Source organism: Amphimedon queenslandica, unplaced genomic scaffold (assembly GCF_000090795.2).
Source record: "Amphimedon queenslandica unplaced genomic scaffold, v1.1 AMPQUscaffold_13075, whole genome shotgun sequence".
NCBI classification, from domain to species: Eukaryota; Metazoa; Porifera; class Demospongiae; order Haplosclerida; family Niphatidae; genus Amphimedon; species Amphimedon queenslandica.
The window spans coordinates 17684-38937 of NW_003546689.1; the positions used below are offsets into that span (position 1 = coordinate 17684).

Genomic DNA, 21254 nt, shown 5'->3' on the forward strand with positions numbered 1-21254 from the left:
TGTGGTTAGAGACTATTCAGACTAAGTGATATAATGAAGGGCAAGATGAAGGCCTACCTGTTGTTGCAGGCTTTGCTAGCTTATTGTATGTGTCCTGTCAGTTCTCTTGATGTGTTACTAGTCTCAGCTCCATTTCCTGGCCATGCTAACTGTCTACTAGCTATAGGAGAGGAGCTAGTTGTAAGAGGACACAATGTCACATTCTCTTCATTGGATAATTGGGTGAACCTGAGACACAAGTCAACAGAGAGGGGGATGAGATATTTATCAGCTGGTAAGCAAGCAGTAACTCAAGCCGAATGGAATAATATCATATCTAAAAGAGCTTCTTTACAAGGTTTCTTTAGCAAGAATCCATTAGCCATTATTGAAGAGCTAAGGTTACTGGATCAATCAAGACCATTGTCAGGTATAGATGAGATTGCAAAGTATTTCATGAACATCAATCTACAGCAATGGGACATCATAGTCACTGAACATTATCTAACTCACAGGATCCCTTGTATTGCTAAGAGTAGGAATGTTACTGTTGTCATGACTTCTATGACTTATTTCTCTAATGAGTCTCCACCTTGGCCCTTTCCATCTTATGAATCAGCTTACTCTGATAACTTAGGCTTCAAAGAAAGAGGATTTATTGTCATAATGTTCTTCATTAATCGTTTCTTTGCTCTTGCGAATTCATTCAGGACCTCGTTTGATAAGTTTTCGTGTAAAGAAACATTTAAGTACCCAGTGGAGTTGGGATGGGAGGTACCATACATCATAACGACAGTGTTAGGTCTTGAGTACCCCCGTACAATATCACCATTAACAACGTATGTTGGGCCTGTCCTGTCACAGGCACTACTCAATCAACATTTACTGCCTGTTGATCTCAATGACTGGCTGAGGAATAAGAATAATAAAAGTGTTATTTATATCAGCATGGGGTCACAATTGTCACTGTCTGATAAAATGGCACAAGAGATCATTAATGGAATCAGTGATACTGATTACCATGTGATATGGTCAGTGGGTGATATCAATAAAGATATCATCTTAAGCATTGACAGCAGCAGGTATTATACTTCTTCATGGATACCACAACTAACTTTACTACAGCATAGCTCAATATCAATGGCCATACTCCATGGAGGATCAAACGGGATTCACGAATCACTTTATTTTGGTATTCCAATTATTGTGATACCAGGAATGGGAGATCAGTTTGATTGGGCGGTGAGAGTAAGTGATGCTGGAGTTGGTTTGCAGCTGCTACGTCATGAAGTGACGTCTAGAGGTCTAAGGGACTCCATTAGGAGAATAGATAATGATGGATACCACAAGAGAGCAGAGAAGATGAGTGTTCTAATGAAGAGAGGAGGAGGTATAAAGAGAGCAGCAGAACTAGTTGAATTTTATGGGACTTATGGCTATGATCATCTAATACCAGGGCCCATCAAGTATAAATGGAACTGGATACAATACTACAATGTTGATGTGCACATTGTACTATTGGTTGGGCTAGTGGCTATTGTGATGATCTTGAAAAGATCCTGCAAATGCTGTACATCGAAAAAGACAAAAATTAAACAAATTTAAATCTTTTTTTAAATTAAAAGATACAATTAGCTTTATGGCATGTAATTGCAGCACAGCTTTGTATGTCTTTTATTTGTCAAAGAAATCCTTCAGCTGTTGTTGAAGGTTTTTCGCAATATCTGAATTACTCTCTGCAACATTCTCTATCTCACATTGATTGAAGTCATTCTCAGTCCCACCATTAGGCGCGTCATCTTGATGATGATCATATAACTCAATAGCGTACGGCTTCTTGTCCCATTTCCCCTTACCATCTTCCCATTCCATCCATGCAGTGTACCTCCAATTAGGCACACGTACAGAGTATCCCATGTAAATAGTTTTGTCACCTTTATTGCAGCTGTTGTCGTCCCAAAGATACGTCATGTTATTAGGACAGCGTGGATACTGTGAATAAGCTGCAGCTGTCTTGTTTAAGAGTTTGGCCGCTTCTTGAGCGTTAAGATCAGGCGAATCAAACAATGCAGCAAAACTAGTTCCCTCAATATCATCTCCAGGTAATAGAGCACCAACCAGCTCTGATATTGTTTTATAAAGGTCAACCAGCTCCACCAATGCATAACTTCTTTTGCCTGCACTTGTTGGCTTCCATGGTGCTCTAATGATCAGTGGAACTCTTGCTGCTAGCTCCCAGTTTGTCTGTTTGTGCCAGGAGTCATGTTCACCTAATTGGTACCCATGGTCACCAAATAATACAACCAATGTATCATCAGTCAGTGACATGTCATCAAGAGCATTTAGTACTCGCCCAATTTGTGAGTCGACCCAGGAGACTGATGCATAATAAGCATGACGGACCTCTTGCTGTATTTCAAATGGAAACGGTGTTGGCATTGGTAGATATTTGGTGCCATTGGAATTGAGGAACACACCTTGATTATGGAACGCAATGTCAGGTGAGCCACGTGGTCTTTCTCTATGAAGTACTGTCGGGATGTCAGAAGTACTGTACATGTCCCAGTAACGTTTTGGCATCATCCAAGGGACGTGAGGGCGTCTAAAACCTGCAGCTACGAACCACGGATCTCCTTTATCTTTAACATACTGGAGTGTAGCCATTGTGTGGTTAGCAAGCTTCCAATCGTAGTGATAACTATCAGGATAATCCTTCTCATCCAAAAAACACCAAGTGTCTATTTTGGAAACGTCGCCTTCAGGACTACCCAACATCATCTTGTTTGGCTTAGGACAGTTGCTGCCTTTAAAAGCAAAGTATGGCTGATCTTGAGACCAGGATTTAGGCTCATCCCAGTCAGGAGGGCTCCCTGGATGGTATGTCTTCCCTCCTCCAAGAGTGGTGAATCCATTATTCTTGAAGTGCTCTGGTAGTGATATCCAGTCCGGGCCAGTCACCCTGAAGCTAGAGTTACCCAGTCCTATCCAGACACCGGTTGTATCAGGTCTTTTACCAGTCATGAAGCTGTTTCTTGATGGAATGCAGACAGCATGCTGGCAATAGGCTCTCTGGAACACTAGACTCTCCTTAGCCAGCCTGTCCAAGTTTGGTGTGTGTATGTAGCCCTGATCGTAGGCTTCTAACATTTGAGGCCTCAAGTCATCAACTGGCATGAAGAGGACATTCTTTGGTTTGCTACCATAAACTGTTACTGAAGAAAGGAGGACCAATGAAGAGGTAAAGAGTAGCTGCAGCATGTAACCAGCCATGATGAGCCACACCCTTGACCTTTATGTTAACACCCACGCATATTATTAAAAATAAATAAGAATAAAATAAATTAAGATTTTAATGAATCCAGTGAGCTCTGACTCCATTCCCACCAATACTGGTTTCCCAGGATTCGAATCCGGACTCTTCCAAACGACCTTTGACCTCTGACAGATGAGAACTAGAAAACCCTTCAAAGGTAAATAATTATTACAATATTACTTTTAAAAAAACTAAATTTAAGTAGTCCACTTTTAACTGTGTCATTGTGTTAAATCTCAACTAAAATTACCAGATGCAATTAAATAATGGATTTTTGTAGCAGATACTTTTAAAATATTATATTTTTACCAGGTGGTATAAGAGCAATGGCGCACCCTCCTCCTCCAGCGCCTGTCAGCTTTGAAGCTAGACCAATCTCAGAGGTCATGTGATGTACTTTATCCAATGATGCATGACCAACGCCGATTGAGTTGAGTAAATGGTGATTAATTGTAAATAAATCCTGCAAGAGAAAGAAGGAGAGAGAAAGGCATGTTGTAGAATTATAAATAGGACACTCACTTGTAATGTGGAGTATAATTCATTGTTAGGTTCTCCTTCGCTCAATGATGCCAGTTTTGCTAGCACAGTCTCTGATTTAAGTACTATCTCTTCAATTGAAGTTAACAAAGGAGATATCACTGATGGATACTGTGTTGAGAAAGAAATGGTGCATACGAAAATAGAAAAAGTAAAAATGTTAAAGTAATATTGTTGAAATTTGATTGCATGAAATGAAATTATGGCCATACTTTGTCATGAAGGTCTCTTACTCTGGCGACCATCTTCTTGGTATTCCGAAGTACTTTAGTGTAAACAAGTAATATTGTTAGTGAAGGCATTCTAATAATAATAATAATAATAATAATAATAATAATAATAATAATAATAATAATAATAAAATTATTATTGTCATACTTGTCTATTTGTTTAAATGCCCCATTCTTGAATTTAATTGCACCTCCTAATAAATAAATAATAGTAAACTCTCTCTGTCTCTCTTACCAAATACACTGATAGAGTTATCAATCCCTGATGGTGTCCCATGGACAAGAGTCTCTGCCTCATAGCTCAACTTGTTTATCAACTCCAAGTCTTCCTTGGCATACTCACCCCAGGAGCTTACAGCATCAGTAAGTAACACTCCTTCTCCTCTCTCTCTGATATATTCTAACATCATTTCAGGTAAATTATGACTTTTTATATCACTGTTAGCTTCTTTTTTATTAACAGTAATGGCTCCGCAGCAAGTTAAAAGTCCAGCTGCAATACAAACGGAGTAGGCAGCTGATGACCCGAGGCCAGCACCAAAAGGTAATTGAGAATAAATTAGTATATCAATCCCTGTAAGGGTGGCCATCTTGTGGTGTAGGATTTTAGTTAGCAAATAGAGTAATACAAGGCAGGCAAGACTCTTCATTGAAGGATTCTCACCAACATTGCAAAACCTTTTCAAGATTTGCAAGTTATCATCATCTACATAAGGAAACAGACAAAATGCATTGATTTAAGTTTTTGCAATTTCACATGTAAAATTGCAAAAACTTTAATCAATACTCACCTGTACCTTCAATTCTCTGGCTGAGTAATTTCTTGAGCTCACTAATTGGCCATGTTTGGGTCAGTTGCATGTCCGGAAGGATCAGTTTGACGTCTCCAGTGGCCCTGGGAGACAGCAAGAGGTAGCAACGTAGATCAACACTAGTTGCTATTGCTGTCTGTTAAGAAATAATTGGAGATGTTTCAGACAAGCAAAGGATTGTACAACCTTTCCATAGACTACAGCATGCTCCCCGTGTAATATGACCTTCCCTGGAGCAGAAACGAGGACTGATTTTAAGACTTCTTTAACTGCAGCCATCTTGACCTTGGGGGCCCCGCTAGGTGGGCGGGGCTTATTTCAAACGTGACCCGCCCATTAATAATGGCGGGCAAGAAAGGTAATGATTCTTTATTATCACTGGACGCCAAGGAAGAAGGAGAGCTGCCTGAGGCTTTGAAAAGGAACTTGTTACTTCAAGTATTTATTTACCTGTTTTTATTTCAATTTTTGCTTGTTTTATAGCAACCAGACACTTTTGAAAAAGATAAAACTGATTTATCACCCAAGCAGGTCACTCCAGAACCAGGTAAGACACTACCTATTAAAATTAAAGTATTGATTGGGTGGAGCTTACTGGTAACAGCTGCTGAGGTGCCAATTCACACCTTGAGCAAAGAGGAGCTCCGCCCACCATTTAAATATTTTCACTTATTAATTTTTAGGATTTTGTGTCAAGACTAAGACTGAAAAAGATGAGAAAGTGTTCATTAACATATGCAAATCAGAAAACGTAATGATTACTATTATTATTATTATTATTATTATTATTATTATTATTATTATTATTATTATTATTATTATTATTATTATTAGGTTCCTTCTCCAAAGGATATAACAGATGAACAGCTGCAATCAATATTACAATCTGGAGACGCTACTCATTACAGAGTACCTCTTAGTCTGGGGGAACCTCACATTGAGAAAGACAATAGTAAGAAAATAGCATAAGGACATCAGAAAATGTAATAAAAATTTGGAGTGATTTCAGAGCCATTTTATGGAAAAAACCATGGGCTATAGTACAGGGTATTTTTCAGAATTTTGGCATTTTCTTAAAATGGCCGTAACTTGAAAAATTAAAGTCAGGATCAGCTCAAACTTTCTACACAGCATAAGGACATCAATATGTATCAAAAAATATAATAAAAATTTGGGGCGATTTTGGAGCCATTTTTTGAAAAAAACCATGGGCTATAGCCTTGGGTATTTTTCAGATTTTTGACGTTTTCTTAAAATGGCTGTAACTTGAAAAACTTTCTACACAGCATTAGGACAATAATAATGACATCATAATGACAACGGTATATTAATAATCTCTCTGTAGGTAATCATGATTGTACTGTCTATGACGTTATCGTGGGCAGTAGCTTCTATGATACAATTCAAGTGAGACCACGCCCACTATTGAGTTTTTATTGACACACCCACTTTTGACAATTTTTTTAAACTTGTAAAATTTTGTAAGATTTTCCTTCTTATTTTAGTCCAGGCCAATAATGAAGGATTTTCTATTAACAATTGTACTGGAGGGATTGGAAGAGAAGTACAGCCTCAGACTATGCAGAGGTTATTTTCAGCATCTTTTTAATTTATTTTTGTGTTATTTGTAGAATGTAAAATTATGAAAAATCGTAAATTTCTTGGCAATCTTCCAGAGCAAAATGTAAGGAAAGCTCCCAAACCATTTATCATTGAAATGGAGTGAGTTATGTCATTAATTAATTAATTAATTAAATAATTGATTTTATTTTGTAGGGAAGAAGAAGGCAAAGGAAACTCCAAAAATAAAAGGTAGCACCTGGAGGATCACTTTTAAAATATTTTTTTTATATATTTAGCACAGCTGCAGTTTCGACCGCCCCTGAGCCAGAGTACACTATAATAAGGGAACCTCTTGATGGTGATATCCCTGAATATCTTGTGATGGAAATAAAACTGCCAAAAGTGGTAGGAGAGAGAGAGAGAGACGTATTACAAATTAAGAATTACCAAAATGAAGCACCATCTAATTAAGGCAATATATATTATTTGTATACTCAAATCTTCCCTTGATCTCTTCTTTTTCTTGTAGTCTACATCTAAAGCTATTTCACTTGATGTTGGAGTTGACAGGATTGAAATAACAGTCAGACCTAACCTTTATCACTTGCACGTTGATCTTCCATTTACTGTCGAATCAAACGAAACCGTTGCTCAGTTCAATCGAGACTCACAAATACTCTTTGTCACTCTGCCAGTGAATGGAATTGTAGTTGAGAATGTTTTGTAGGCAACTCATGATCATATACATGCACTACACTTGGCTTGTAAGTCCATTTTAAACAATAGCTCACTTTTAGCACATTAATTATGAGATGATTATTTAATATTCTGCAAAAATTTACTTCCAATAATGCACTACTATGATCAACTAATAGATAATTATTTATGATTCATTATTATCACCAGTTTCTTCACTGCTTTCAGAAATTGGTAAATGTTCTGTTACTAAGTCAATGATGTCACTGATTTCTTCTTCACTGAATCGTTCCTCAATCTCCTCTATGACTAGCTGCAGCTCCACAGGCTGGGTTGGTCTTAAATTTACCAACTGAAGCTTCTCAGCTCTAAAAATAGGAAAATAGAACACAAAAGCAGGATTTAAGAAATGCACAGTAAAGTGCACTTACTTTGTTAATTTGTATTTACTGAGTGACTCTAAAAACTTGCTAATGCAATCTGGAGACTATTATATAGACACAATAACAATCAATAAGTTGCTTTTCAACTTACCTGATATATGCATGGCGTGGATGATAAATATTTTTTAGTCTATTGTAACGAACAGAAAATGAATAAAATGATTTATTCATTAAAGACTGTGTGTGTGATACCTCGTAGCTTATGGTTGCCAAATCTTGACAGCGATTTGCTTGATCTTTGTTGGCATGTAAAAATTTGTACACCTGCACACATTATGATAGAGATATCCAGATCAACGTTATTAATTTTGTACATTATTAATTTTATATTGAAACTGCTCTTTATAAAAATGATAGAATTATATATTTTTGAAGTAGATCTACTAGCATTGGCTTACTTCATAATTTGATAGCATAGCTACCTTATCATTTATCCTACAAAAAAGAAAAATAATACAAACACAATCCACCACTTACACTTCCATTGCAAGAAGGGTTTATTAATGTCAATCCAAAAAGGGGTGGAGAGTTTGGCCAAGTTGGTTTATTACGGTATTAGGTGCTGGAGCAAAGATGTCTCGCCCCCTTTCTCGGTCTTTCGTTTGTACTAGCTCTAGAAAAGCTCACAGAGGCCCAGGTACAAGAAAAGTAATTATCTACTGTGTTAAGATCTCCTGTCTACTCTACAATACTATCCCAATGCATGCATGCAAGAGGGTTCAGCCCCACCCTTCATATCTTCATAACTTATAGGTGAACAGAAATTGCTTGAAGTTTTGTCAGGAGGTCTCACTATTGGCTATGCACCTTCCAGTACTGTAGTGCGAATCTACTTGCAATCGAATGCTACTGGTAAACCATAACTATATACTGTAGATCTAATGCAAGCTGTTTTATAGATTGCCTAAATGAGAGAAAAGCATTGTGGAATTCTGTGATTCCACACGTTAAAAGATATGGTCAATCTCTGGGTCTATCAGTCTCCATTGTTGACATGCATTATGGTTTAGACCTGAGTGATATTGAAGAAGAAACTCTGCCGTTTGTTCTTGAACAAAATGACTTCTATTCGACAGCATTAAGAGAGATACAGCTTTCAATTGAGATATCTTCAGGACTAGCTTTTGTAGTAAGTTATCGTGAATTTAAACATAAGAATATGCTACACATTTTTCTCTTTTTTTTCAGACTCTGTTAGGTCAAAAGTACGGACATAAAGCTCTCCAGGCCTTCATTCCATCGCATCACTTTGAGCTCATGTGCTCAAACCTTGAAGAACCTGCCACAAAGAAAACCTTGAACGAGTACTACAAGAAAGATAGCAATGGAATACCAGCTGTGCATGTACTGCAGCAGAATAAGCTATTCTCAGAGTCAGTCTGCAATTATTATTATTATTATTATTATTATTATTATTATCATCATCATTATTTAATTTTCTTTTTCATCTCAGTTCATTGCCAGTTTGGAGTAAGACTCACAGTATCATTTCAAAAGGGATCAGTAAAGGGGCTAGAGTTGCACTTGGTAAAGATCCCAGCAAAGTGCAGGTCTACATTTCATCAGGTACATACAGAAGGAAAATAGAGTATACTGTAACTGTATTTTATTAATAGCTTGTGAAGATGAGATAACCTGTGGTATATTAAATAATAAGAGAGATCATCGCAAGACTTGTTTCTGGTTTAAACGTGTCATTGCTGATATTTATGATCAGCGAGCTAACACTGATACTGCGCTAATTCAATACTGTGATATCGCTGAGGGAAAGAGAGGACTTGAGTTTAACTCTGAATCAATCAAAGCATTGAATTATCTAAAGGAAGCAAGACTATCAGCTAGATACATTGGGTAAGGAAACAAAAAGAACTCATTGCATTCTGATGAAGGCTAGCTCCTATTTATATTTCATCTCTTCATGCAAACTGGCTCCCAAATTTTCCTTACATGTTATGAGCCATTTCGGTTAAATTTTGAGCTATTTTGCCAAATACAAAATGATTTTTTTACTGTAACCTTTTTTCCTTTTTATAAAGGCTTGATCCAACTGCTGTATTTGAGTTCCCATCTTTAAAGTGGCAGAAGAATGCTGGGATTGACACAGAGGTTCCTGAACATGCACAATACATTAGTTATGTATGTAGTAAAGTGAAGGAGGTCATTATGCAAAGACTAAGTGAAACTGCTCAAGAAGTTGGCATTGAAATGAGCTGCACTGTGTGTCAAGATGTCCTTAGAGCTAATGAGCATTGTAGGAAGCTTCTCAAAGGAATTAAAGTATATTTCAAACTATTATTATATTTTTGAATACTTATTCAGGAAAGAAAGGATATTACAGATCAAATACTTTCATATTTTGAATCTTCATCTTCTTCTCCTCTCATTCTTCATGGAAAGACTGGTAGTGGTAAGAGCACACTTATTGCTGATTCCATCCAAAAAATGACACAAAAACTTAACAAGAGATTCATTTGCATTTCTCGATTCATTGGGCTCACTCCATCTTCTAGCAGCATTAAAAGACTACTGACCAGCATCTGTGAACAAGTATGTACATTAAACTAATTTCTTTTCTTATGATTTGTAACTTCTTTACTTCTACAGATATCTCTAGTGTATGCATGCGATGAAGCTATTCCTTGTGATTTTCATAAACTTGTCGATCATTTTTCAAAACTTCTGCAATTACCATCCAGCGAAAAGCAACTGTTTATATTTATTGACGGAGTGGATCAGCTTTCAGCAACTGACGGAGGCTTGGGTCTCTCGTGGTTACCTCTCGAGTTACCTGAGAATGTCAAGATGATTCTGTCAGTATCCAGTGAAGTGAAATACAGGGTCTATCCTATTATTAAAAGTCTATTAAAAAACAAAGATGGATCCTTTATTGAAGTAAGCCTATTCTTTCATCAATGTATACAATTATGTATATATTTCTATGATAAAAGATTAGACCTTTAAGTACTCCAGATTGCAAAGAATTCCTGTATCATCTCCTTGCTCAAAGGAATCGCAGCCTCACAACAGAACAAGACCTGCTATTATCTGATATACTTGCCCTTTCTCCAAGCTTAGATTGGCTGAATCTCATTGCTAGTCACCTCAGTAGCATAACATCATTTACTGATGTAGTGACAGTTCAAGAACTAATGTCAAAATTAGCAACCTATAAAGGTATAGTGTGTATACTGATTTATATTGTCAACAACTTTTAGGTGCCTTGATGGCTGAGATTGAGAAAATACAGAGCAAAAATGGAGAAATATTTACAAGACATACACTCGAATATATCACTGCTTCTAAATATGGACTGTCTGAGAATGAACTGCTAGATATATTGTCACAAGATCAAGAGGTATAGCTATTACCATTATATATGCATGTACTGCAGTATTTTAATGTCTGCATAACATCAGGTAATGACTGAAATAGAGAATAAATCAAGGAGTTCAACTTTGTCCTTCATAATGGATGACATACCAATGATGCACTGGTCTCAGCTACTGCAGGATCTTCTTCAAAACCTACTGGAGTTTAGAGTAGTAGATGGAGGACCTTTAGCTCTTCAATGGAGGAATAGGGCAATGAAAGAATTTGCTGCTGAGAAGTACTGCCCTCCTGATACTGAGAGGAGAGTGCTTATGAGTGGAATTATTGCTGATTACTTTTCTGGTAAACTGCAATCCACAGATAATAATGAAACTTCAAGTAAGTAACATGCATGTATTTAAATCAACTTTCATTGTGTTCATGTAGTAGTTTTGATTCATTGGGGTAATTTTATCAATTATTATTATTTCACATAGGTACAGCTGAGAACAGTGTTACTGGATCTCCACCAAATACTCCACAAGAGCTTTCACTAGTTCCATTTAAAGGAAGGATCATCAGTACTCAGCCATTGACTATTGCTCATAAACTATATAACACTCGTAGACTTGTTGAATTACCTTATGCCCTTCTCAATGGAGAAAGGTGAACTGCTAAAACAGCAAAATTATTCATTTATTATTATTATTATTGCTATTTCTATAGATTATCAGATCTTTATGAATTGCTATCTGATTATAATCTCTGGAGCATGTACAACATGATGTCAATGAATGATGAGCTGCTGATAGCAATGAGATATCTCATGCCACATGTACCACTACACAAGTAAGCCATGGAGTCTCATGCCTGCTACTCATAGTGGCCCCTGCTGTAGAGAGTCTTTGGACATGATTCAATTAAGATTAGTTCAAGAAAGCCTTCATCTTTCAATGGATGCTTTGAAATGGAATCCTAAGCAGCTCCCAGCTGAGATTATTGGAAGATTACTGCCTTACTTATCTAATGGAGAATCACAATGGTAAGCCACTGAAAAATATTGTAAACTTATGCATGCATACACATACTTCATATGTATTAAGAAAATTATGCCAAAACTATAGTACAGGAACTTTGGCCCGACTTTTGAGTAACTTAAATAATTCAAACTTGATCAGAATGAGTTCAAACTTTCTACACAACATAAGTACATGTGTATGTCTATTTGTGTAGGCCTTTATTTCAGCAAATACTTGCAAGTCTTGAATCGTCCCCAATAACTCCAATACATCCATACCCACACACTTCAGGTGGTTCACTACTCATCAAAATGAGAGGCCATCAAGGAGCAGTCACATCCATTTCAACGACCCTCTCTTTGAAGAATAATCTTGTGATTATCTCTGGATCAACTGACTGTACATTGCGGAGCTGGGACCCTCGAGGCTCGGGAGTCATTAAAACTTATGATGGCCATTGTAGTGATGTCCTTTGTGTTTGTGTTAGTGGAAATGGAGAGTTTGTAGCATCTGGAAGCAAGGACAGAACAATAAGGTAAGCATATAGAAAGAACATGCAAATGAAATAATTGTGTATTTGTGTTGTTAATTTCACTAGATTATGGCTAGTCTCTACTGCTGATTGCCTGCACACTATGGCTGGACACAGTGACTCAGTCTCATCAGTATCAATCACATTTAAAGGAGATAAAGTCATCTCGGGATCACTCGATGGAAATGTCAAAGTTTGGAACACAGACCAGTCAAGCCAGTAAGTCTAGCTAATATCAAGAGGACATCATAATAAATCTATAAAATTTTTGTGTACACCTCAGTTTTAATGCAATTTTACAAGCAGGCACAATTCAATTTATTTAATTAATTTCAGATGCAAAGGTGAGCTGCTCTTCACTCTCCTTCATTCCAATAAGAAGAAGTCTCTTGTTGATCCAGTCCTTTCTCTTGCACTGGCTACTGATGATGCTTCACTCTACATTGGACTTAAGAGAGCTGGGGTCATTGTAATGGACATTGTTTCTGGACAAGTTCTAAGGAAATTCTCTTCAATAGGAGAGCCAGTATATTGCATAGCACTGGTGGAAGACAATGAAAACAAGTATGTGGTGAAAATAATTAGTATAGTTTAAAGCTTTTGTGAATCTTATTATTTTATCTGCAATTTCTGCTCTTAGCAGACTTTTGTGCAGCTATATATAATTGCTTGCAAACCTACAGTATTATAGCAACACTGTTAGTATTTCTTTCCATTCACATGCATGTATACAGTTGTTGTGTTGGTGTGATCCTCTCAACTGGTGGGATGCTAAGAATTATTGATCCTATCACTGGTACTGATGAAGGCTCAGTCCCAAATACCACAAAACTTGAAGGGAAGAGAATGATCAGTTCTGGACCTAATAAACAGCAGACAAGGTTAATAGTCTATAGTATTGTTTAATTATTATTATTATTATTATTTCTGGTTTTACCTAGCTTTGCAAAGGAAGAGTTACTTACTAATCCAGTCCATGAAACAATAAGTTTTGCTAATAATGGATCTCTCGCTGTGATTGGTACTTGTTTTGGATCAATAGAAGTCTGGCAGTTGGAGAATCCATTAGATAATGACACTAGCAGCATAAGTCTCAATAATGCAGTGAAGTCTTTAGTCCATTCTCCATGTGGCTCCTACATATTCTCAGCATCAGAGGAGCCTCCAATTGTTAATGTATGGCAGTCAGATGAGCTAACTCAGCCACAAGCTTCATTAGACTACAATAATAACAGACCAGTGTTTGTACGGCCTCTGTCTGATTCTATACATCTTCTTGTTGGATATGAAGAAGGTGCTGTGCTCCTCTGGAATACAGCAACTCAGTCCATAGAAAGAGAGTTCCAAGGTCATGGAGCTGCAGTGACATCCATTGATGTAACTGTTGCAGAAGATTTGGTTTTATCCGGAGATAAGGATGGCAATGTTTTCGTTTGGAATTTCATTCATGGAAAAAAGTTGAGGCATTTTAAAGAGCATTCTTCTGGTATTGTGAGTGTCTCGTTTTATCAGCAAAAATACATGACATCAGCAAATGAAGATGGTTGCATTATAGTAAAGGACTTTAGAACAGCTACCATACTGTACAACAAAACACCTCACAGAGGTCACTTATCAACACTGACAGTCTCCAGAGTTAGGTGTTTTGATGCAGTGACTGGAGGGTATGAGAATGGAATTATTAAAATTTGGAAACTACCCAGTATGGATGAGCTGTGCTGTCTTGGAGGACACACTGGAACTATATCAGGAATTCACTTCATACCGAGTGAATCTTTTGATGTGATAGGCTGTATATCAACTTCAAAAGATAACAGCATTAAGATATGGAATGTGAAGGAGACTCAATGTATGGCAACTCTTTATACAGATTATCCAGTTGTAAGCTCAGCCTTAAGTCCATCAAAACAGCTAACAACATTAGCCTATGGATCTTCTTATAATGGATACATTGGGATAATCTGGTATGACTTTAGTACTACTGATCAAGATAAGGGCACTCGTAATCCTGTACTAGAGTTGCTGGCTGGTCATAAAAATGATTCACACACAATCCCACAGCAATGAAGTGGCTGGTATTACAAATGACCTCTTTTAAATATGAAAATAAAAACAAACATAAAATGTAATAAAATGCATACTTGATACATATTAATGACAGTGCAATATTTATACAATAATAATAATAATAATAATAATAATAATAATAATAATAATAATAATAATAATAATGATAATAAATTAATAATAATAATAATAGCTGTCGTTGATTGCTAGTTTAAACTGTGTCAAGTTCATGTTGATTGTGATCATCCAGCAAATCATACAAATTGTCTGGTAAAGGAGAGTTTGATTCTATTAAGTTAATGTAATGTGAGAGTCCTTTTCTAATATCCAAGAACAATGGCCTATTGTGATAGAGAGAGAGTAACACAAAAATCAGGCAATGTAAGCTTGTTATAGGGAGTTCGGCTCTACTAATTTAAGTTCTTTAGTTTAATAATTTTAAAATGAAGTCATTAATTAAGGCATCACTTTAATTTAGAAAAAACTCTAAGGACCCTTCACTAAACAAATGGTAAAACCTTGCTAGGATCTCATCAATACCTTTCCTCAGGGTTGAGAGAAGTACATTGAACTGCTAAGTTATAAAACAGCAAAGGACAATCTCCTCTCATCTCTCGGAACTTTAACTCGTCAAGACCGAACGACTAAAGACCCAAATAAGAGAGAAAAAATACAATAAAACTAAAATAATTTTAATTGTTACATTTAGTCTTGGCAGCTCGTCTGGGTCAGATTTTACACGACTAATAATCTATTAATAGCAACAAAAGAATAATAGAAATCTATTAATAGTAACAACATTACTTCGCAAAGAACTATTCCAAATGAAAATATGTCCACAGTTTCATCATAGTCTTGACCTGATGGAAATAAAAACAATTAAATATTAATTAATTAATGATGATTATTATTATTACCTTTTAGCATTTCTGGTGCCATCCAGTAAGGAGAGCCAACAACAGTCATCCTAGATCTATTGTTCCTGTGGGGAGAGATGTATCAGTACAGTGGAAATGTATCAGAAGAAATAATAAAAATTGAGTTTTTTCTTTTTCAACTCTGGCAAAATTTGGCATAAAACCGTGTCCTATAGTACAGGGACTCTGACCAGGTTTCAAAGCAACTTTAAAAGTTTGCCGACAAGAAGCTGAGCAGTGTACAAAATTCACGCAGTCATTGTTACCTTTTCTTTGATTTATCGTTTGAGAAATCAAGCGGATAAAATACTCGAGCTAGCCCGAAATCAGCTACTACAGCTCTTGAGTTCTTAAGGGGAGGAGGAAGAGGAGGAGCATAAACTAATATTAATAATAGTAATATTATACTTGTACCTCTCTCAGTAGGCAGTTCTTTGATGTGAGATCACGATGAATGATACCTTTGTTATGTAAATACTCCTGCAGTATTAATAATAATAATAATAATAATGATAATAATAATAATAATAATAATAATAATAATAATAATAATAACAATATTAATAATAATAATAATAATGATAATAATAATAATAATAATAATAATTGTTCTCAACTTATTACTTTGTTCTTATTGTTCACTTCCCACACTCTTCCCCCCCTCTCTCTCTCTTTCTCTCCCTCTCTCCTTTCTTTCTTTCTTTCTTATTATTACTGGTACTATATATTGTCATTATTTTTCTCCCCTATCTGTATCTCTAACCTATCCTACATTTGTATTTTTGTCAATACGTAATAATATTGTTATGGTTAAAAAATTATTATTATTATTATAATCATGATGATGATGATGATGAAGGTATGATTACCATTCCAGCTGATATGTCAAGAGCAATTTGAATCCTCAGTTTCCATGGAAATGGAACATCCTAATAAGATTCAAGTTTCAAACTAAAGACACACAAATTAAAAGTACCTTTTTCTTTATTCTTTTTCTTAATGTACCACCACCAATAAATTCTAACAAATAAATAAATTAATAATAATAATAATAATAATGATAATAATAATAATAATAACAACAACAACAATAATAATAATAATAATAATTTGTATATACCAGTAATTAATGTGAGAAGTTTATCTTCTTGATACAAAATTCCTATGAATTTCAACAAGTTTGGATGGTGCAATCTCTTTAACACAGCTACCTATGGGAAGAATGCAACCAGCAAAAATTTAAGAAGCAGCTGATTGGTTCAAAATATATGTTACAATATATAAAGTTTATAACTTAAAAAATACCCAAGGCCATGGTTTTTTTTCAAAAAATGGCTGAAAAATCACCCCCAATTTTTATTACATTTTCTGATACATATTGATGTACTTATGTTGTGTAGCAAGTTTGAGATGATTCTAAATTAAAGTTTTCAAGTTACGACTATTTTAAGAAAATGCCAAAAATCTGAAAAATACCCAAGGCCATGGTTTTTTCAAAAAATGGCTCCGAAATCAACACAAATTTTTATTACATTCTCTGACACATATTGATGTCCTTATGCTGTGTAGAAAGTTTCAGGAGATTCCGACTTCAATTTTTCAAGTTACAGCCATTTTAAGAAAACGTCAAAAATCTGAAAAATACCTAAGGCTATAGTCCATGGTTTTTTCCAAAAAATGGCTCTGAAATCACTCCAAATTTTTATTACATTTTCTGATACATATTGATGCCCTTATGCTGTGTAGAAAGTTTGAGGTGATTCTGACTTCAATTTTTTAAGTTACGGCCATTTTTTAAAAAAGTCAAAAATCTGAAAAATACCCAAGGCTATAGCCCATGGTTTTTTCCAAAAAATGGCTCCAAAATCACCCCTAATTTTTATTACATTTTCTGATACACATTGATGTCCTTATGCTGTGTAGAAAGTTTGAGGTGATTCCGACTTCAATTTTTCAAGTTACGGCCATTTAAAGAAAACGTCAAAAATCTGAAAAATACCCTGTACTATAGCCCATGGTTTTTTCCAAAAAATGGCTCCGAAATCACTCCAAATTTTTATTACATTTTCTGATACATATTGATGCCCTTATGCTGTGTAGAAAGTTTGAGGTGATTCTGACTTCAATTTTTTAAGTTACGGCCATTTTTAAAAAAAGTCAAAAATCTGAAAAATACCCAAGGCTATAGCCCATGGTTTTTTCCAAAAAATGGCTCCAAAATCACCCCAAATTTTTATTACATTTTCTGATACACATTGATGTCCTTATGCTGTGTAGAAAGTTTGAGGTGATTCCGACTTCAATTTTTCAAGTTACGGCCATTTAAAGAAAACGTCAAAAATCTGAAAAATACCCTGTACTATAGCCCATGGTTTTTTCCAAAAAATGGCTCTGAAATGGCCCCAAATTTTTATTACATTTTCTGATACATATTGATGTCCTTATGCTGTGTAGAAAGTTTGAGGAGATTCCGACTTCAATTTTTCAAGTTACGGCCATTTAAAGAAAATGCCAAAATTCTGAAAAATACCCAAGGCTATAGTCCATGGTTTTATCGGAAAAAAGGCTCCGAAATCACCTCAAATTTTTATTATATTTTCTGATACATATTGATGTCCTTATGCTGTGTAGCAAGTTTGAGTTGATTCCGACTTCAATTTTTCAAGTTACGGCCATTTTAAGAAAATGTCAAAAATCTGAAAAATACCCAAGGCTATAGTCCATGGTTTTTTCCAAAAAATGGCTCTGAAATCACCCCAAATTTTTATTACATCTTCTGATACATATTAATGCCCTTATGCTGTGTAGCAAGTTTGAGTTGATTCCGACTTCAATTTTTCAAGTTATGGCCACTTTAAAAACAACTGACCTCTTTCCTAAAAGTTTTCTTTGCTTCTTCAGTGCAATTCCTCATCTCTTTCATCACCATCACTTGCTCTGTGTATCGATGAGTCACTTTAATGACGTTACCATAAAAACCATGACCCAGGACCTCTCCGATAATGAGGTCATGAAGTCTGAAGCAGCTGGTGTAGCCGGCCCTACCATCAATGACAGGAACTGATTGGGCTCTTCGTGATCGGACAAGCCTTGGGACTGGAATAGCAGCTGTACCATGAGACACTGGTACAGGGTTACTAGGAACATTGAGAGATTTAGTAAGACTGAAAGAGAGAGAGAAAAAAGTACATAAAAATAAAATAATAAACGATAAATGAACCTACTCTAGATCATAATCAGGATTAGATAATCCTGAAGAACTAAGCGAAGGTCTTAGCTTTGGTTTATAACTACCTGTACCTCAATAAAGAGAGAGAGAGATTAGAGAGTAGACATATGTAACTCATGAATCTACATGTACATATATTTCAGGCAAAAAGACAATTCCTTACTAGTTTGAGAGCTCTGACTGTTCTCAGGTACAGCTGGTAATGATCCGTTAACATGCAGTGTATTACTGTCAGCTGCTTCTCCTAATGGAGGCTTATGATGAGCAGGAGAAGAAACAGACTGTATAAAAATTAACAATAATAATTAATTTTATCATAAATTACATGTATTTCTGATGTAACATCAAGTTCAGAGGAAGTTGAGTTTTGAGATACCAAATGATTAGACGAGCCTTTGTCATGTGACTGGTTTGAGTTTCTCTCTATCATCAGATAGAGACAGTCATCATAGACCTCCATTAAATTATTGATCTATTAAGACAAAAACAATAATAATAATAATAATTATTATTATTATTATTATTACTTCTTCCTGATTCTGATTGATGATTGGTATTTCATTAATTTCCATTATAATATCACCTGATTTCAACGGAGTTCCTATCAGACTCCGAGGAAGCCTAAAAATATTAAAATAAAACCAAATCAAAGATACAATGTATATCAGTAATCACGTCTTCTTCTTTACGAATGCACAATGTTGCTATAGAAACTAACTTTTCAATTTTGAGGACTTTTTTCTTATAACTGGTCTTCTGGTTTGGATTTGGTAACTGAGGAGGAGTGAAGTCTTTAATGGAGAGCCTCTTCTTCTCTCCTTCTGCAGGAGGGAGACCATCCAGTCTAAATCGGACTCTCCTTTGAAGAGTAACTTTGATCTGTTGTATTGATACGTAGACCGTCCTTCCAGAGTTAGTCTTGACTGGAGATATCATTCCATTAATGCATGAATCAGAAATACTGCAGTCATTACTACAGTAAAGAAGAAGACATTCCTGTATAATAGGTTTGTATGGTATGATGGGAGCTATGTACCAGAGTATGTCTTTTGTGTTCAGTAGACAGTATATGTCCTTCTCTCCAAGTGTAGTCTCACAGACTGTGCAATGAAAGCATTCAGGATGATACATTCTAGAGAAACCCACAGCCTATCAGCAAGAAGGAACAGCTAGTGGAGTGCAGCTTTAAATGCAAATAAAGGTACATGACATGCAATTAACACATTCTAACTGCAAAATAATGATTACACGGAATACATGCAAAAGTTTGCAAATGTAAAGTTTATAAGGAATGCATAGAGGAGTCCAGTAGAGTATAACTTTGGTGCTTCTTTCTGATATGGCAACATGTGCTCACCATTGTTGGTCCTGTTATATAGTCAGAGCACTGGTGGCATTTGTGTGAGAGTCTCTTAAAGAAGTCATCCTTGCAATATGAAAGACCATCTTCCTCATAGTAACACTCAGGGAGGGTCACATGACAGACTGTGCACCTAAAGAATATAAAAATCAACAAAAATGTTAGCAAAGCACCTATTGCAGTCTATAATTAGACTGTTACTATTTTTAGAATCATGCAACTATACCTGAAACACTCCAGGTGCCACATTCTACCCATTGCCTCCAAAACTTCTACATCCACTGGGCACTGACAAGAATAACATATTATACCTATAGAATAGAAAGAATTTGAGATATTTACATGTTCATTAATTATAGAGGAGGTTGATTTCTTTACAAAAGAGACTGTAAATTATGAGAATGAGGAACTAAAATATTTTAAAGACTTTAATTCTCTCTGCTGCCTCTTTCAAACCTGAAACTGTATCGTTTGTGCTCTCTGATCAAGGATAACTACGCAAACAGTTTTAATTGCTACTAATTGCATAATATTTGTATATAGCTTTCTATCCTAATTTAGATAAGACACAATACTCACAATCATAATTCTAAAATAAACATCAAATAATATCCAAAAATACAACAACATTAACTCAAAATCGGCAAACAATAAACAAACAGTAAAACTTCTGCCTACTGCAATGCAAAGCAGATAGCACTGCCATTGGGGTTGAGCCTCCCTTTGCAATTAAATGTTGCAAAAATTAACACCTCCTGCAAAGGAAAGTGGAGGGAGTATATTATGGTCTCAAGTTTTAAATGCTAAATTTGCTAATTTAATAGACTATTGATATTAATATGCAACAGACATTGATCTTTAGTGCTGATCCTCCTTGTTGGAGTGTGTGGCTCAAATGAAGTGCCAGAGCTTTGTCTCTGATGAATTGGCGAGCCTGAAGGAGACGCCTAGCATGGGAGAGGAAGAGAGAGGAGGGAGTATTTAACACAAGAACCGATGTAGCTAGAATAACAAACCATTAATAAAAATCTACAGCCAGTCACTACACTATACAAGAAGGAATGTAATGGCTTGTTGTGTCTTGTTCGCTTGTAAACAGATTTTCTGCAGTGAAAGGGCAGTCAAGTAAAAAGACATCAAAAGCACATCAATAAAAAGAGGTGGTGTCAGAATCAATAAAAGTAGGTGGGGCCACCACGCCTACTAAACGAGGCGGTGTTGCTCCACCCAAACAGGAAGTGGGCA

General features: G+C 35.8%; 7 protein-coding genes across 9 annotated transcripts; 3 read left to right on the forward strand and 4 right to left on the reverse strand.

Moving 5' to 3' along the window:
• Nucleotides 1-24: 24 nt before the first annotated feature.
• On the forward strand, nt 25-1702 carry LOC105314184 (2-hydroxyacylsphingosine 1-beta-galactosyltransferase-like). Its single transcript, XM_011408189.2, has one exon. It carries the CDS (start codon nt 34-36, stop codon nt 1582-1584), a length of 1551 nt encoding a protein of 516 aa, XP_011406491.2. The 5' UTR covers nt 25-33; the 3' UTR covers nt 1585-1702.
• On the reverse strand, nt 1654-3249 carry LOC100634409 (iduronate 2-sulfatase-like). Its single transcript, XM_003389412.1, has one exon. It carries the CDS (start codon nt 3247-3249, stop codon nt 1654-1656), a length of 1596 nt encoding a protein of 531 aa, XP_003389460.1.
• A 40-nt stretch (nt 3250-3289) lies between these two features.
• LOC100634536 (mevalonate kinase-like) lies at nt 3290-5178 on the reverse strand. Its single transcript, XM_020001438.1, has 8 exons — nt 5061-5178; nt 4854-5010; nt 4298-4768; nt 4211-4256; nt 4045-4135; nt 3815-3943; nt 3602-3755; nt 3290-3441 (listed from the first exon to the last, which is right to left on the reverse strand). The coding sequence occupies exons 1-8, from the start codon at nt 5151-5153 to the stop codon at nt 3329-3331; spliced, it is 1254 nt and encodes a 417-aa protein (XP_019856997.1). The 5' UTR covers nt 5154-5178; the 3' UTR covers nt 3290-3328.
• Nucleotides 5179-5197: 19 nt separating this feature from the next.
• LOC100634660 (PIH1 domain-containing protein 1-like) lies at nt 5198-7290 on the forward strand. The gene is made up of 10 exons (XM_003389414.3): nt 5198-5312; nt 5358-5421; nt 5558-5625; nt 5709-5826; nt 6220-6281; nt 6380-6461; nt 6506-6596; nt 6651-6686; nt 6734-6842; nt 6967-7290. Exons 1-10 carry the CDS (start codon nt 5217-5219, stop codon nt 7162-7164), a joined length of 924 nt encoding a protein of 307 aa, XP_003389462.1. The 5' UTR covers nt 5198-5216; the 3' UTR covers nt 7165-7290.
• On the reverse strand, nt 7257-8103 carry LOC100634786 (DNA-directed RNA polymerase III subunit RPC9-like). Its single transcript, XM_020001440.1, has 6 exons — nt 8054-8103; nt 7975-8011; nt 7769-7840; nt 7668-7706; nt 7565-7620; nt 7257-7501 (listed from the first exon to the last, which is right to left on the reverse strand). Exons 1-6 carry the CDS (start codon nt 8059-8061, stop codon nt 7321-7323), a joined length of 393 nt encoding a protein of 130 aa, XP_019856999.1. The 5' UTR covers nt 8062-8103; the 3' UTR covers nt 7257-7320.
• A 3-nt stretch (nt 8104-8106) lies between these two features.
• Nucleotides 8107-14599, forward strand: LOC105314185 (NACHT domain- and WD repeat-containing protein 1-like). The gene is made up of 20 exons (XM_020001433.1): nt 8107-8213; nt 8330-8428; nt 8476-8705; nt 8765-8949; nt 9030-9142; nt 9193-9427; nt 9613-9853; nt 9896-10123; nt 10181-10468; nt 10525-10750; nt 10792-10931; nt 10993-11284; nt 11383-11551; nt 11612-11734; nt 11784-11927; nt 12119-12439; nt 12503-12655; nt 12773-13000; nt 13171-13317; nt 13378-14599. The coding sequence occupies exons 1-20, from the start codon at nt 8150-8152 to the stop codon at nt 14501-14503; spliced, it is 4752 nt and encodes a 1583-aa protein (XP_019856992.1). The 5' UTR covers nt 8107-8149; the 3' UTR covers nt 14504-14599.
• A 52-nt stretch (nt 14600-14651) lies between these two features.
• Nucleotides 14652-21191, reverse strand: LOC100634910 (LIM domain kinase 1-like). 3 transcript variants are annotated; one of them, XM_020001442.1, is made up of 21 exons: nt 21026-21191; nt 20860-20956; nt 20236-20320; nt 20007-20142; nt 19686-19798; nt 19368-19622; nt 19177-19270; nt 18975-19121; nt 18813-18930; nt 18645-18714; nt 18290-18584; nt 16541-16631; nt 16397-16440; nt 16290-16349; nt 15835-15900; nt 15687-15769; nt 15421-15485; nt 15308-15363; nt 15207-15254; nt 15044-15147; nt 14652-14844 (listed from the first exon to the last, which is right to left on the reverse strand). In XM_020001442.1, the coding sequence occupies exons 1-21, from the start codon at nt 21026-21028 to the stop codon at nt 14715-14717; spliced, it is 2160 nt and encodes a 719-aa protein (XP_019857001.1). In that variant the 5' UTR covers nt 21029-21191; the 3' UTR covers nt 14652-14714. The 3 variants fall into 3 exon arrangements, with proteins under 3 accessions (XP_019857001.1, XP_019857000.1, XP_019857002.1); XM_020001441.1 differs by having other exon boundaries at nt 18645-18720; XM_020001443.1 differs by lacking the exon at nt 21026-21191 and having other exon boundaries at nt 18645-18720; nt 20236-20946.
• Nucleotides 21192-21254: the final 63 nt, after the last annotated feature.

What these genes read in the sequence shown, in the direction of transcription:
- LOC105314184 (XM_011408189.2), top strand. Translation starts at nt 34, where the DNA reads ATGAAGGGCAAGATGAAGGCCTACCTGTTGTTGCAGGCTTTGCTAGCT.
- LOC100634409 (XM_003389412.1), bottom strand. Translation starts at nt 3,249, where the DNA reads ATGGCTGGTTACATGCTGCAGCTACTCTTTACCTCTTCATTGGTCCTC.
- LOC100634536 (XM_020001438.1), bottom strand. Translation starts at nt 5,153, where the DNA reads ATGGCTGCAGTTAAAGAAGTCTTAAAATCAGTCCTCGTTTCTGCTCCA. An exon ending in ATGCTGTAGTCTATGGAAAG is followed by an intron (nt 5,011 to 5,060) that starts GTTGTACAATCC and finishes ATTTCTTAACAG; the next exon opens with ACAGCAATAGCAACTAGTGT. An exon ending in AATTATACTCCACATTACAA is followed by an intron (nt 3,756 to 3,814) that starts GTGAGTGTCCTA and finishes TTTCTCTTGCAG; the next exon opens with GATTTATTTACAATTAATCA.
- LOC100634660 (XM_003389414.3), top strand. Translation starts at nt 5,217, where the DNA reads ATGGCGGGCAAGAAAGGTAATGATTCTTTATTATCACTGGACGCCAAG. An exon ending in ACATATGCAAATCAGAAAAC is followed by an intron (nt 5,626 to 5,708) that starts GTAATGATTACT and finishes TATTATTATTAG; the next exon opens with GTTCCTTCTCCAAAGGATAT. An exon ending in CCATTTATCATTGAAATGGA is followed by an intron (nt 6,597 to 6,650) that starts GTGAGTTATGTC and finishes TTTATTTTGTAG; the next exon opens with GGAAGAAGAAGGCAAAGGAA.
- LOC100634786 (XM_020001440.1), bottom strand. An exon ending in TGGCAACCATAAGCTACGAG is followed by an intron (nt 7,707 to 7,768) that starts GTATCACACACA and finishes TCGTTACAATAG; the next exon opens with ACTAAAAAATATTTATCATC. An exon ending in CCACGCCATGCATATATCAG is followed by an intron (nt 7,621 to 7,667) that starts GTAAGTTGAAAA and finishes TCTATATAATAG; the next exon opens with TCTCCAGATTGCATTAGCAA.
- LOC105314185 (XM_020001433.1), top strand. Translation starts at nt 8,150, where the DNA reads ATGTCTCGCCCCCTTTCTCGGTCTTTCGTTTGTACTAGCTCTAGAAAA. An exon ending in CTTGCAATCGAATGCTACTG is followed by an intron (nt 8,429 to 8,475) that starts GTAAACCATAAC and finishes GCTGTTTTATAG; the next exon opens with ATTGCCTAAATGAGAGAAAA. An exon ending in GCCCTTCTCAATGGAGAAAG is followed by an intron (nt 11,552 to 11,611) that starts GTGAACTGCTAA and finishes CTATTTCTATAG; the next exon opens with ATTATCAGATCTTTATGAAT.
- LOC100634910 (XM_020001441.1), bottom strand. An exon ending in TCAATCAGAATCAGGAAGAA is followed by an intron (nt 19,122 to 19,176) that starts GTAATAATAATA and finishes TTGTCTTAATAG; the next exon opens with ATCAATAATTTAATGGAGGT. An exon ending in ACTTCTCACATTAATTACTG is followed by an intron (nt 16,441 to 16,540) that starts GTATATACAAAT and finishes TTTATTTGTTAG; the next exon opens with AATTTATTGGTGGTGGTACA.